Source organism: Chiloscyllium plagiosum, unplaced genomic scaffold (assembly GCF_037043375.1).
Source record: "Chiloscyllium plagiosum isolate Xiang-an unplaced genomic scaffold, Cpla_swu_hap1 HiC_scaffold_25, whole genome shotgun sequence".
NCBI lineage: Eukaryota > Metazoa > Chordata > Chondrichthyes > Orectolobiformes > Hemiscylliidae > Chiloscyllium > Chiloscyllium plagiosum.
The window spans coordinates 16,411,569-16,427,063 of record NW_028270163.1 but is presented as its reverse complement, the minus strand read 5'-3'; the positions used below and the strand labels follow the sequence as shown (position 1 = coordinate 16,427,063).

Genomic DNA, 15,495 nt, shown 5'->3' with positions numbered 1-15,495 from the left:
AGATGTGTGCACATTCGACGATGGCATCGAGACTCGTACAGTAATGAATAATCTAAACAAGTTCAGCAGCAGAGAGATGTTCTCTGAAGATGTTCTTATTCGAAGATGTTCTCTAAACTGAAGAAAGACTCACACATTTAAAGTTCAGAAACTTCAAACATGTACTAACCACCATGGAGTTCCTGCTGAACTCAATAGGTCAAGAAAAGAGACGGCAGATTAACTGCTGATCCCATTTGAAGGTGTTGATACCAATTAGACTGGGCAGGCTATTTGAGATGCACAGCAATGTGTAGCAAAAGATGACTATGTAGCAAAGCAGTGAAATTGAAAGGGATATTTTCTACATTAATTCCAAATAAATGGTGGCAGCTCTCCAATTCATTCAGAGGTTTGGAATGAAATTCCTTGCCAATTGAAAGGCTGAGCCCTTGACACAATACTCACTTTGTATCTTAATACTGACCACTCGGTCAGAATAGTGTGAAAGTGTTTTGCTCCATCACATTCCCCTTGTTTTGAGAATAGTAATGAGAATTTTTGGAAGATTTAAACTCATATACAATGTATGAGAAGGCTCAAAGAGCTAAATAACTGTCACTTGCTCCTAATTTGTAATGAAGATAGATGCACAACTCAGAATCTATTGCAGTCAAAGCAAAATACTGAAATGCTGAAACTCCGAAATAAGAACAGAAAGTGCTGGAAAAACGCAGCAGGTCAGGCACTATGCCTGAAGAGAGAAAACAGGTTAACATAGAGTCTGATAGGACTCCTCTTCAGATCTTGAAAACTTATTGCTTTTGGAGAAAAGGAAACTACTAGAAAATAGCATGGTTAAATTATTAAAAAGAAAAACTGAGAACTGGGAATGTAAGTATTGAATTTGAAGACATCAATAAAAATGACTAGGCTTCAAGCATGGCTAAGTACTTCGAATTTTCTCTGCTTCTAGAATATTAAAAGCAGAAAATACCGTTTTTATTAAATTCTCAGAACAATATAGTGAAAAAGGATATAATGAATAAATTAACACCTCTATCATTCACCATCCACATTCCCTCACCTCCCACACAGTCCTCAGCCCCTATAGAAGTCACTTCATGCCTTCCACCTAGACCCATGGTCCCTAATGCCCCCATGCCAGGCTATGGCAATTCCATGCCATTCACCATATTCTGTATAAAAGGGATGAATCTCAGTGACAATACAAAGTGCAAAAGTTTCAAATCAACAAGTCATTCATTACTTTGCAATAACTTGAAAAAAAAAATCCTCTTGCTCTCCAAGTGTAGTGCTGAGGTTGGCAAGTGTGTGATGTTTGCAGTGCCATGTCAGGGTGGGTAATTGCTTTTGGGTGGCATGGTGGCTCAGTGATTAGCACTGCTGCCTCACAGCACCAGGGTCCCAGGTTCAATTCCAGCCTCAGGTGACTGTCTGTGTGGAGTTTGCACATTCTCTCTGTGTCTGTGTGGGTTTCCTCCGGGTGCTCCGGTTTCCTCCCACAGTCCAAAGATGAGCAGCTCAGATGAATTGGCCATGCTAAATTGCCCATCGTGTTAGGTGTATTAGTCAAGGGTGGGTTACTCTTTGGAGGGTCAGTGCGGACTTGTTGGGCCGAAGGGCCTGTTTCCACACTGTAGGGAATCTAATTCAATCTAATCTACTCCAATCCAGTAGAACTTTTTCAGGTAGAGAGTGGTGCGTGTATGGAATGAGCTGCCAGAGGAAGTGATGGAGGCTGGTACAATTACAACATTTAAATGGCATCTGAATATGAATAGAAAGGATTTAGCAGGATATGGACCAAATGCTGGCAAATGGGACTAGATTAATTTAGGGTATCTCGTCAGCATGGACAAGTTGGACCAAATGGTCTCTTTCAGTTATATACATCTCTATGACTTGAAGTGTCAATCGTCTAGCACTTTAAAATATCAATAAGAAAAAAAGACAGTATTTAAAAGTTGCGCAACTCAATTTTGTGAAATTGGCATAAGAAATCATGAAGCCAAAGCTCAATCAGTGTTTTCTATGGGGCTCAGGGGTTTTAGCAGACTAATGGATGTCTACACTTGCAGCTAAGTCCTCTGTGCAATCTTCCCTGACAGCCCAGGCTTTCATAGGGTGGCTTGGGTTCTGAAGGAGGGAGAAGGTTCCGGAGGACCTTACTTTTCAAAAGGATTCATCACGTCAACGATAGTTCACAACAACTTTAAGAATCCTTCAAAACCTGAACTGACTATGAAAAACTGCAAGGCAGTGGCCATGCCTGTTACTGCAGTAGTGCTGCCCAGGTTGTGACGGCAGGGTACAGACGAGTAATACAAACAAGCCCACACCCTCAACAGGCATTCCAGAATATTGAAGATGCTCAGGGATTAGGTTGGGAATCCCAGAAATGGTACTACTCCCTCTATTTTTTAAGGCTCCCAAGTCGTTCTGATTCAATGATAATCAGGGCCATGTATCTTCACTTAGCATGCACACACTTATTGTCAATGGTGATAATAAAACTAAAATTGGTGAATTAATAAGAAAAAAGGAAAGGAAGTGTTCATAATTTCAGGAGTCCGTTGGCTGCATTATGTTTTGAGTCAGATTTAGATCCACAATCTATGCAGAATAGATCATTTAAATCACAAGCTGTATAACAGATAATCAGAAATTTCATATGTAGTTGGACATTATCTCCACATTGATAACTATGACTTCTGAGACAAAGGACATATTTGCAAGAATTATTCTCATACTGGATTCTAAGGCACATAATGGTCAACAGTTCTAATCCCTACCTCAATCTGCTGAAGTCTGTCAAGGAAGGAATTCATTCGGGTGAAGATCAGGAGAGAGTTAAAGTCCCACTCTTTCACGTTTTCATCTTCCTTGTAGTACATCTGCAGATTTCCTCGCTTTTCCTCATACATTTGCTTGAACAGACATAGGATCTCGATAGCCTCCTGTACTTTGCTCAAGCTTTCCTCCACTTCACCTTTCAAAATGTCTTCTGGATTGAGATAAGTGCGAGACTGCAACATGAAAAATGACACACATTCAATGACAAAGAGAGAGAGCTCTCAAGAATAATGCAGTCACTTATTGAATTCTAAGTGGTTTTGATGCATTTATGAATGGTCAGGGCCCCTGGGGATGTTGTACCTCACATGATTTATGAAGACCAGTGGCTCAGTTACCAAGCTCAGCAGTATTCCCTGTAGACTGGCTATCATCTAATGTCAAAGAGAGGGGGAAAAGTCAGAATGGAGCGCAACTTTCAGATGGTACCATTTTACAGCAAGGGTACTGGCAGAACATTGAACAGAGCTAGACAAGTATGAATACCAGCCTGACACGAAACATAGAAAATAGGAACTGGAGTAGGCCATTCGGCCCTTCGTGCCTGCTCCTAATTCAACATGATCATGGCTGATCATCTAATTCAGTATCATGTTCTCCATTGTCTCCCCATACCCTTTAAAGTCTCTGGCCCCAAGAACTATATCTACTTCCTTCTTGAAGACATTCAGTGTAAGACATACATCTAACTCCTTCTTGAAAACATTTAATGTTTTGGCCTCAACTGCTTTCTGTGGCAAAGAATCTCCACAGCCTTACTACTCTCTGGGTAATGAACTGATTCCTCATCTCAGTCAAAAATGGCCCATCCCATACCCTTAGAGTGTGATCTCTGATTCTGGGTTCGCCAGTCATCAGAAACATACTTTCTGGATTTACCCCATCTAGTCTTGTTGGAAATTTATAGGTTTCATTCTTCTAAACTCCTGTGAATATAGTCCTAACCATTGCAGTCTCTCTTCATACATAATACTGCCATCCCAGGAATGAGTCTGGCAAGCGTTTGTTACACTCCCTCAAAAGCTAGAACTTCTTTCATCAGATAAGGAGACCAAAACTGCACACAATACTCCAGGTGTGATCTCACAAAGACCCTGTACAATTGCAGTAAGACATCCCTGCTCCTGCATTCAAATCCTCTCACTATGAAGGCTAGCATACCATTTGCCTTCTTCTTTACTTGCTGCACCTGCATGCTTCCTTTCAGCGACTGGCACCCAGGCCTCACTGCACCTCTCCCCTTCCCTAGCTATCACTATTCAGATAATAATATGCATTGCTGCTTTTGCTACCAAAGTTGATAACCTCACATTATAGTTCATCTGCTGTGCCTTTGCCCACACACCCAGCCTATCCAAATCACACTGAAGCATCTCTGCATCCTCCTCACAGCTTTGTGTCATCTGCAAACTTGGAGATTTTACATTTCGTTCCTTCATCTAAATCAATATATATTGTGAATAGCTGCAGTCAAACCACTGACCTCAGTAGTACTCTACTTGTTACTGGCCGTCACTCAGAAAATGATCTTATTCTTTGTTTCCTGCCTACCCAATAGTTCTCAGTCCATTTCAATACATTACCTCTCAATCTCATGTGCTTGGATTTTACTTGCTAGTCTCTTATTTGGGATCTTATCAAATGTCTTTAAAAGCCCAAGTAAATCACATACACTGGTTCCACCTAATCAACTCTATGAGATACATCATCAAAAAATTCCAATAGATTTATCAACCATAATTTCCCTTTTGTAAATCCATGTTGACTCGATCCAAACCTGTCGCTGTTTTCCAAGTGATCTGCTATTAAATCTTTTATAGTGGGTTGTGGCTTTTTCCCCTTCTACTGTCAGGCTAACCAGACTATAATTTCCTGCTGTCTCTCTACAGCCTTTTTAAACTAGTGGAGTTAGGATAGTGTGATGATGCTGCCACTTAAACAAGGTTACTTTGTCCTTGGGCTTTTCTAGGAGCTGTCATAAATGCCAAAATGTCTGGAAAGACCCTCATTTAACAATAGCAAGGGAGTCAAAAAGTGTGGCATTTGAAAAGCATAGCAGGTCAGACAGCATCTGAGGAGCAGGAGAGTCGAGGTTTCAGGCATAAGCCCTCCATTAAGAATGTTCCCGATTCCACATTTCTGATGAAGAGTTATGCCTGAAACACTGACTTTCACGCTCTGCAGATGGTGCCTGACCTGCTGTGACTTTCCAGCCACACTTTACAACTCTGACTTTCCAGCATCTGCAATCCTCACAACATCCCATAAGTATTAGCGGGGAAATGGTGTTGGGAAAACGGATGGGATTTAAGGTCTAGCAAATCCTCCGGCCCTGATAATCTATAGCCCAGAGTACATAAGGAAGTGGCCGTAGAAATAATAGATGCATTGGTGGTCAACTTCCAAAGGCAGGGGAGTGGCCAGTTCTCCCAGTTCAGGTTTTTCCAAGTTTGATTTTGTTGCAACAGTGAAAAGTTGCTGGTTTAGCTGTAACAGAAGCTGCTACAGTGCAAAGAGAAATATCTCAAGCTTCAGCAGATGATTCTTGACTGACTTGTCTCACTGACATCTCTTCTGCCTGTATTTGAATTTATCTTTTGCCAAGGGTTGTGTTTATGGGATGTTGTGGAAATTGGAACAGCTCCTTAGTTAAGTTGCTGTGTTGGGTCAGTTAAGTTTCCAATTATTAAGTTATTCTAAATTCCGTTTTCTTTTGTTTGTGTTTCAACTGTAGTTTTAAATAAACTCTGTTTTACTTAAAGCCGAGTGGTTTGACCAGCTGCATCTCACCTGGAATATCCACTTCACATCTGCCTTTAAAATAAGAAAAGGTTAGGGTCTAGGCTATCTTCTTAAAATATTTTGAGGGGGTCTGGCCTGGTCCATAACAGCAGCTACCCACAGGAATTGTTCCAAAGTCTGTGAAATCTTGGAAGTTGACTACCAATGCATTTATTATTTCTACAGCCACTTCCTTATGTACTCTGGGTTGTAGATTATCAGGGCCTGAGGATTTGCTAGACCTTAAATCCTATCAGTTTTCCCAACACCACTTCCGTGCTACTACTTATTTCTTTTAAATTTCACCCTCTCAGTAGATCTTGTTTTCTCCAACATTTTTGGGGCACTATCCGTGTTCTCTTTTGTGAAGACAGAACCCAAATATACATGTAATTCACCTGTCATCTCTTTGTTTCCCTGTTTAACTTTCCCTGTTTCTGATTGAAAGGGACCTGGAACAACTGACAACATGGCAACATTATTAAGGATCAAATTACACACAAAGCTTTACAAGTCTAAATTTAGCTTTTCGACTGTTTGACAGAACAAGAGACTCATATTGATATCAGCATCTTTCATGACCTCAGAACTTCTCAATGTACTTCCTGAAGTGCAGTGAATGTTGTAATGCAGGAGATTTACTTTAAGCAACCAGTTTACACAAAGTAAATTCTCAAATGATTATAATGACCAGATGCTCTGTTGTCGATTGAGCCAGAGTTTGCAAATGAAAGATTTGGATTTTGTTTTTGTTTGTCATGGGATGTGGGTGTTGCTGGCTGGGCCAGAATTTATTGCTAGTCTCTCATTGCCCTTGAGAAGGGGCTGTGAACTGCCTTCTTGAACTGCTGTTGTTAAACCCATAATGCTATTCGGGAAGACTTCAGGACCTGACCTGGTGACAGTGCAGGAATAGGAGTACAATCTCAAGGTAGGGTGGTGTGGACAGGAACCTGCAAGTGCATTCCCCAGCAAATGCTAACCTGAAACCCATATAGATAAAAGAGGACATTGCCTGTGGTCACTGAAAACAGAAGGGTGTCCCACTGCAAACTTTCCTATTGCACTTCACATAGCAGTTTCAGCCATCGTACCTGTTGAATGAGGAGGTTGCAGCTCTCCTGTAGGAGGACAATGATACGTGCTGGAGTGTTGTAGTATTTAGATCTAGCCCAGATTAGACATATCAAGTGCATGAGGCAGCTAATCAGGGGCTTCACCTCATTGAACTCCACACTCTCAATATCCTCGAAATGGCGCTGGAGTGGCTTCAAGTGTAGATTAATATCCCTCGCCTCAGTCAGAGCTGGCAGCAGATTGGAAAACAATATTAGACAAAATAAAACCACCTCTTTATTACACAGAATGGTTTAGCCATATACAACTGTTGCTTAGGTTGGGTCTAATCAGCTTATAAATGCTCAAGTATTTCGCAATTCAGTTGGGATGTCACAGTCTGTCACTCTTCCACCAGGATTAGTCACCACTTCTGTGTGAACATTCTGCTGGTAACTTCCAGTTTTGAATTTGCTTTCTCTTGCTGCAGACCAAGACAGAAATTGGAGAACATCTCTAGGCAGTGCCCTCTCAGCAATTGTAACTTCACCTCATTAACACAACAAGGCCTCAACATGAAGGAACAGATTTTGTTCCCATTGCAGTCTGGTGTGAACTGACAAAATTCTTACAAATCCCAGAGCTGTGAGATTGATGAAGATACCACCCATATACACACAGAGGAACTAAAAGAAAGCAAATGGAAGGACAAAAATCAACGGGCTGCGCAACAGCCACAACTTGTTAATTACAGTTCGATTTAACCTCTTTGGACTTTAATACATTTTAACCCTGGACCTTGGCAGCTGTATTAAATATTCACAGCATTCAAAGGACAGACCTTTGAAATAAAAATAAAATACAGCGAAGGTGCAAATCTGAAATAACATCTGAAAACACTCAAATCAGGATGTGGAGGTGCCAGTGTTGGACTGAGTTGGACAAGGTCAAAAGTCACACAACACCAGGTTACAGACTAACAGGTTTATTTAAACACACAAGTTTCCGAGCCCCGCTCCTTCTTCCGGTGTTAGTGAAAGAGGGAGACATTAGACAGGCTCAGATCATGAAGAATTTGTGGAGAGGAAGCAGAGTGGTTAGGCAAGGATTGCCCTTTAGACCTCGACACACCCTCACTATGGTGGAGCAATCGTCCAGCAATGACTATCCCTCAGTTGGTTCATTGGAGGTCAGAGGGCAGGCTCACCCTGCAATAGCAAATAGCAAGTGGGGTCTCAAAGCTGGAGGGTCATAACACACAAGAACAGAAGAAATTAGAGCAAGAGTAGGCCATTCATCTTCTTGAGATGACCCCTCCATTCCATAGGATCATGCCCCATCTGTGCCAGGCTTCCTTTTTCTTGCCAGCTCCTCATAGGCCTCAAAATTTCTAAAAGAATTTATCTATCTCCTTTTAAATGTATTCAATACTCCAGCCTCCACAACTGTCTGGGGGAAGAGACCTCCAAACATTCACTACCCTCAGAGAAGAAATTCCTTCACATTTCAGTTTAAAATGACTGTTCCCCTATGCCCATAGAAAATTGCACCTTTTTTTGTAATATGTATATCTAGCCAATTTACTTTTCTGGTCAATTTTCTCCTTTTTTGTAAGCTTTTTAGTCATCACAAGAGTCCCACATCTTCCGGCCTGTCATTAGTTTTTTGCCACCATATATTGCCTTTTTGATTGGATACTTGCACTGTTAACTATGGGTGGTTCATCCTTCTCATCAAGGCTTTCATTTTGACTGGAATAATTATGAAATACCTGCTTAAATTTCTGTCACTGCTCATCACTGATCATCCCCTCAGTGTATTTTCCTCATCTGCTTTAGAGAACTCTTCCTTCATACAAAGTAAGTGTTCCCATTTAAGTGGTGGACATTGATTTAAGACATGAGCTGCTCTCCCTCAAACTAAATTTGAAATTCTACGAAGTAGTGATCACTATCCCCGACAAGATCCCTTATTATTCCTATCTCATTGTACATTACTAGGTTCACATTAGTAGGCTAGCAATAGTCTGTTGCTATGTAGATCTAAAAGAAAAACCCAATACACACCATAAACCTGTCGTTCATGTTACTATTGTCCACCCAATTTGTCCAGTCAATATACACTTGCAATGCCCTTCTCACTTGTGTTGATAATTCCCCATTTATACTTTGTCTCACAGTGATGCAATTTTTCAGGGATCAAAGGCAATTCACACCCATGACTTCTTTCCCTCGCCATTCCTCATTTCCGCCAAATTGATTCTACATTATAAGCTATTGAACCTATATCACTATTCACCATGAGATCAATACCCCCCTTAGTCATACAGCACAGAAACAGACCCTTCAGTCCAAACCAGTCCATGCCGAATATAATCCCAAACTAAACTAGCCTCACCTGCCTGTTCCTTGCCTTGACTAATAACACTATCTCAACTCCTTTTACTTTTCCCTTATTTTTCCAAAATTTCAAATACCCTTGAGGATTGAATCCCCAGTGCTGGTCACCCTGCAACTAGTTCTCAGTGACAGGTATCAGCTCATCGTCATTTATTTCATTTTGTGCCAACATGTTATCTATCTTGTTGCAAATACTCCATGCCTTCAGGTTAAGAGTCTTAAGCTTTGACTTTTTCTTGTTATTATTTAGTCTGGTTCTGATTTCTGCTGCTTTCTTCTGCTTATATTTTCTGCCCCTCCCTGCCAGACTTTGATTTTCGTTCACCTCTTCACTAACCTGCTGTCTCATTCAGAGTCAAAGTCACAGAGATGTACAGCACAGAAACAGACCCATCAATCTAACCCGTCCATGCCAACCAGAAAACCCAAACCAATCTAGTCCCATCTACCAGCACCCGGCCCATATCCCTCCAAACCCTTCCTATTCACATACCCATCCAGATCCCTTTTAAATGTTGCAATTGTACCAACCTCCACCACTTCCTCTGACAGCTCATTCCATACACGCACCACCCTCTGCATGAAAAGGTTTCCCCTTAGGTCTCATTTCTATCTTTCTCCTCTCACCCTAAACCAATGCTCTCTAGTTCTGTACTCTCCCCCCGCCCCCACACCAGGGAAGAGACTTTGTCTGGTTATCCTATCCGTGCCCCTCATGATTTTATATACCTTGAGAAGGTCACGCCTCAGCCTCCGTGCTCCAGGTAAAACAGCCCCAGCCTAATCAACATCTCCCTATAGCTCAAATCCCCCTGAGAAGTGGCAGATAGAGTTTAATTTAGATAAATGCGAGGTGCTGCATTTTGGTAAAGCAAATCTTAGCAGGACTTATACACTTAATGATAAGGTCCTAGGGAGCGTTGTTGAACTAAGAGACCTTGGTTTGCAGGTTCATAGCTTCTTGAAAGTGGAGTCACAGGTAGATAGGATACTGAATAGGGCGTTTGGTATACCTTCCTTTACTGGTCAGAGTATTGAGTAGAGGAGTTGGGAGGTCGTGTTGCAGCTGTACAGACATTGGTTAGGGCACTGTTGGAATATTGTGTGCAATTCTGGTCTCTTTTCTATCGGAAGAAAGATCCTGTTGTAATCTGAGGTAACCTTCTTCGCTATCCACTACACCTCCAATTTTAGTTTCATGTGCAAACTTACTAACTGTACCTCTTATGTTCACATCCAAATCGTTTATATAAATGATGAAAAGTAGTGGACCCAGCACCGATCCTTGTGGCACTCCACTGATCACAAGCCTCCAGTCTGAAAAACAATCCTCCACCACCACCCTCTGTCTTCTACCTTTGAGCCAGTTCAGTATCCAAATGGTTAGTTCTCCCTGTATTCCATGAGAGCTAACCTTGCTAATCAGTCTCCCATGGAGAAACTTGTCGAATGTCTTACTGATGTCCATATAGATCATGTCCACCACTCTGCCCTCATCAATCATCTTTGCTACTTTTTCAAAAAAATAAATCAAGTTTGTGAGACAGGATTGCCTATGCACAAAGCCATGCTGACTATCCCAATTCAGTCCTTGCCTTTCCAAATACATGTACATCCTGTCCCTCAGGATTCCCTCCAACAACTTTCCCACCACCAACATAAGGCTCACTGGTCTATAGTTTCCTGGCTTGTCCTTACCACCCTTCTTAAATAGTGGCACTACGTTACCCAACCTCCAGTTTTCCGGCACCTCACCTGTGACAATCGATGATACAAGTATCTCAGCAAGGGGCCAATCAATCACTTCTCTAGCTTCCCACAGAGTTTGAGGGTACACCTGATTAGGTCCTGGGGATTTATCCACTTCTATGTGTTTCAAGACATCCAGCACTTCCCCCTCTGAATATGGATATTTTTCAAGATTTCACCATCTATTTCCCTAAATTCTATACCTTCCATGTCCTTTTCCACAGTAAACACTGATGCAAAATACTCATCTCCTGCAGTTCCACACAGAGGCCGCCTTGCTGATCTTTGAGGGGCCCTATTCTCTCCCTAGTTACTCTTTTGTCCTTAATGTATTGTAAAAAACCCTTTGGATTCTCCTTAACTCTATTTGCCAAAACTATTTCATGTCCCCTTTTTGCCCTCCTGATTTCCCTCTTAAATATACCCCTCCTGCCTTTATACTCTTCACTCGATCTATCCTTTCTATACCTTACATATGCTTCCTTCTTTTTCTTAACCAAACTCTTAATTTCTCTCATCGTTCAACATTCCTTACACCTACCAGCCTTTCCTTTCACCCTAACAGGAATATACTTTAGGGATATTCTCGATATCTCATTTCTGAAGACTTCACTTTTTCCAGCTGTCCCTTTACCTGTGAACATCTGCCCCCAATCAGCTTTTGAAAGTTCTTGCTTAATACCGTCAAAATTAGTCTTCCTCCAATTTAGAACTTCAACTTTTAGATCTGGTCTAGCTTTTTCCATCACTATTTTAAAACTAATAGAATTATGTTCGCTGGCCCCAAAGTGCTCCCCCACTGACACCTCAGTCACCTGCCTTGCCTTATTTCCCAAGAGTAGGTCAAGTTTTGCACCTTCTCTCGTAGGTACATCCACATACTGAATCAGAAAATTTTCTTGTACACAATTCTTCTCCATCTAAACCTTTAACACTATGGCAGTCCCGGTCTATGTTCGGAAAGTTAAAACCTCCTACCATAACCACCCTATTATTCTTACAGGTAACTGAGATCTCCTTACAAATCTGTTTCTCAATTTCCCTCTGACCATCAGGGGGATACAATACAATCCCTTTCTTATTCTTTCTCATTTTTCAAACTTCCTATCAATTGAGCCCTACTTTCCCCTTCATTAGTTTAATGCCTTATCTACAAATGTAGTCATACAATTCACTAGGACATTTGTTCAAATAATGATCATTCCAACAGAACAGAACAGCTCTCTCTTGCCTAACCACAGGTACCAATGTCCCTTGAACCAGAAGCCCTTTCTCCCACACAATCTTGATCAAATGGATCAATGGGCTGAAAAATGGCAGATGGAGTTCAATCTGAAATAACAGGACATTGGCAAGGCCTCTTCTGGAGTACTGTATCCAGTTCTGGTCGCCCAGTTATAAGAAGGATATTATTAAGCTGGAGAGGATTCAGAAGAGATTTACCAGGAGGTTGCCAGGTTTCAGTTATAAAGGAAAGCTGAATAGTCTGGGACTTTTTTCACTGGAGTATAGGAGGTTGAGAGGTGACATTATAGCTTATAAAATAATGATGGGTATAAATAAAGTGAGTGGTAGTTGTCTTTTCCTTAGGGGATTTCAAGGCCTAGAGCACAAGAGGATCAAACTCTTTTACACAGAGGGTGGTTCGCACGTGGAACTGAGGAAGTGGTGGATGTGGGAGCAATTGCTACGGTTATAAGACATTTGGATAAGGACATAAATAGCAAACGTTTGTGAGTTATTGGGCCAGGAGCAGGCAAGTGGAACTAGTTTAATTTGGGATTATATTCAGCATGGACTGGTTGGACCAAAGGGTCAGTTTCCATGCTGTATGACTTTATGATTCTTAGATCCACACATTTACCTCTCTAATCTTACTTGGCCTATGTTAATTTTTGCATGATTCAGGTAGTATTTCTGAGATCATCTTTCTGGTTCTTCTTTTTAATTTAGCCCTAAGCTGTTCGCAATTACTTAACAGAACCTCTGCCCTCGTCCTACCTATTTTGTTGGTATCTACGAGATCCATGACAATTGAATCCTTCCCCTCCCACTGCATGTTCCACAGTCTTTGGGGCTCTCTGTCTTTGCTACAGATAACAGTATCAATTTCCCAAACTGCGCTATCCCAAATTAATACTACATTTTATTTTTCTTGATCCCCCGCCCACGCCACGTGAATTCTTTGGATCATGATGCTGTAATCAGTTTGCTCAGCATCCCTACAGTTTATGCCCTTATCCACACTGGGAGCAAGAACCTTACAGTCACATCCTCCTATCCCTGACCACAGGACAGATTTGATTCAATTAACTTAAGGGCTATGACCGTCTCCCAAAATAAGGTAATATGAAGGCACAATACTGCAGATGCTGGATATCAGAAACAAGCACAGAGAATGCTGGTGAAACTCAGCAGGTCTGGCAGCACTTGTGGACAGACAGAGTTAACACTTGGAGTCTGACTCTCCCCAGAACTGTGAAACCTGAAATAAAGTGTCCAGCTACCCCTCCCTGCTGCAATGCAGTTTCTGCAGCTCAGACTCCAGCTCATCAACTCTGAGCCGATGCTCTTTGAGTAGTCAATCCTTGCTACATGGTGTGTTCAGCATGGATTGCACCAACATCCACCATTTCCCACATACTAAAGCTACAATACATCACCTGCGCAGCCATCGCTATTCGACTCAATTAATTTGCATTTTAAATATTTTAGAAACAAATTTACTAACTGAAGTCTTCATCTGGAATAACATCTCCTGATTTACATCACTAAATCAGACAAAAAAAAGAGACACAGAAGAAACGCCCAGTAATCACTTCCCTGCTTTTGTGTTACATCACACGTCAGCACCGGCAGGTAGAAATGATCTGAAGGAACTCTCTGACCTCTGGTTTTTAATTTCCTGCCGTCACAGTCTTTCTCATTCAAGTCCACTCTCCCCAGTCCTCACCTCAATCAGTAGAGGGCCCTCCAGTATACCAGGTAAAAACAATGACTGCAGATGCTGGAAACCAGAGTCTAGAATAGAGTGGTGCTGGAAAAGCACAGCAGTTCAGGCAGCATCTGAGGAGCAGTGAAAAAGAGGCACCTTCATTTTGAGATGCCTCTCAACAGCTTCTTAAACTTCTAAACTGAGAAATATCTTCAGCAGCCAGGTCACTATAGCATGAATGGGGAACTACTCCACAGAACATTCCTGATGAAGGGTTAAGCCCAAAATGTCGACTCTCTTGCTTCTCAGATGCTGCCTGACCTGCTGGGCTTTTTCCAGCACCACGCTTTATTGACTCTGACTTCTCCAGCATCTGCAGTCCTCACTATTTCTGAAAACTACTCCACTTCCCAGCCAGTGACTGCAGTTGTGGATCGGCAAACAAGGAGGATCCCACAGTCTTGCTGAAGCACTGACTCCGTAGTCTGTCACTGCAAGGTAAACTATAGCCAGTTCCCTAAGCCTCCCGAGGGCTTGGAGGAAAATGGCCACATGCTGAATGGTTTGGGAGAACGTTCACATCAGCTGATGGTACTAAGCCCCACACTCAATGGGGTACTAAGCCCCAATGTCTAAAGATCTGGATAAATTAGCAAAAGAACAGTCAACACTGCTTCTCTCTCTCTCCACAAAAGCTTCCTGACTTGCTGAGTGCTTTCACTATTTTCTTTCTAACTCAATGCAACAGTTTCACAAAAACACATTTACCCAATTATCAATGATAATCATAGGCTGACATAATAACACATCAAAAAGAAAACTGAAAATAAAAGTTCATTTTAGATTGTGACAACAAAGTCAGGGATTTCAGAGGAAATTTCTCGCGCTTGAGGTCGAACCTGCAATGACGTCACTGAACATGGTTTTGAACACTGGGAAATAGCTGCTCTCCATCCTCTCCAGTAACTCCACCATCAATTGCACCTTCCTAGACTTCAGTTGATCGTAAATACATGCCAGGTTGGTGCACCTGAGGTGAGGTGAGATCGCAAAGAGAAACAAAAATTATCAGCAAATAGGAGCACAGGAACAGCAGTATGCCCTTCAGCCCTCAAGCCTGTCCCATGCATCGGCAATACATCTGGCTGACAGCACAGTTCGAGAAATTCATCTCAAAACCAGGTTTGCTACACCAATTGCATAATTATTCATCTAGCTTCATAACTCCTGACACTGAACACAGGAATTTTAAGGAAGGATTGGAAAGAACTGGCATTAACTTTACATTATCATTCCCCATAGAATTGTGCTAGTGTCAATGTTCTGGAGATGACTATTTATCATATTTTGACTTTCAGTAATGCTGACACCTCCTTCCCAAAGAGCTATTGGCTTTGCTTATAGGGATATCGATTGGGTATCAACCAGCTATTTTACAGCAGATGGTACCACATGTCAGTCTGGGACTACATTGCTCACACCTTTGAATATAAGAGTTGGGGCATCATGTTGAGGTTTTACAGGACATTGGTGAGGCCTTTTTTAGAGTACTGTGTCCAGTTCTGGTCACCCTGTTATAGGAAAGATATTACCAAACCGGAGAGGGTCCAGAAAAGATTTACCAGGAATGGAAGGGTTGAGTTAGAGGGAGATCCTGAATAGACTGGGACGTTTTTCACTGGAGTGTAGGAGGTTGAGGGGTGATCTTACAGAAGTTTT

General features: G+C 41.8%; 1 protein-coding gene across 1 annotated transcript in view; it reads right to left on the bottom strand.

Annotated features, from left to right (window-relative positions):
• dnah9 (dynein, axonemal, heavy chain 9) overlaps nt 1–15,495 on the bottom strand; it is a 528,899-nt gene that overhangs the window by 475,688 nt on the left and 37,716 nt on the right. The window contains exons 4-6 of the mRNA XM_043714478.2: nt 14,676–14,806; nt 6,732–6,943; nt 2,796–3,029 (exon numbers count right to left, since the gene is read on the bottom strand). Coding sequence (XP_043570413.1) covers nt 2,796–3,029; nt 6,732–6,943; nt 14,676–14,806 — 577 coding nt within the window. The remainder of the gene's footprint in view (nt 1–2,795; nt 3,030–6,731; nt 6,944–14,675; nt 14,807–15,495) is intronic.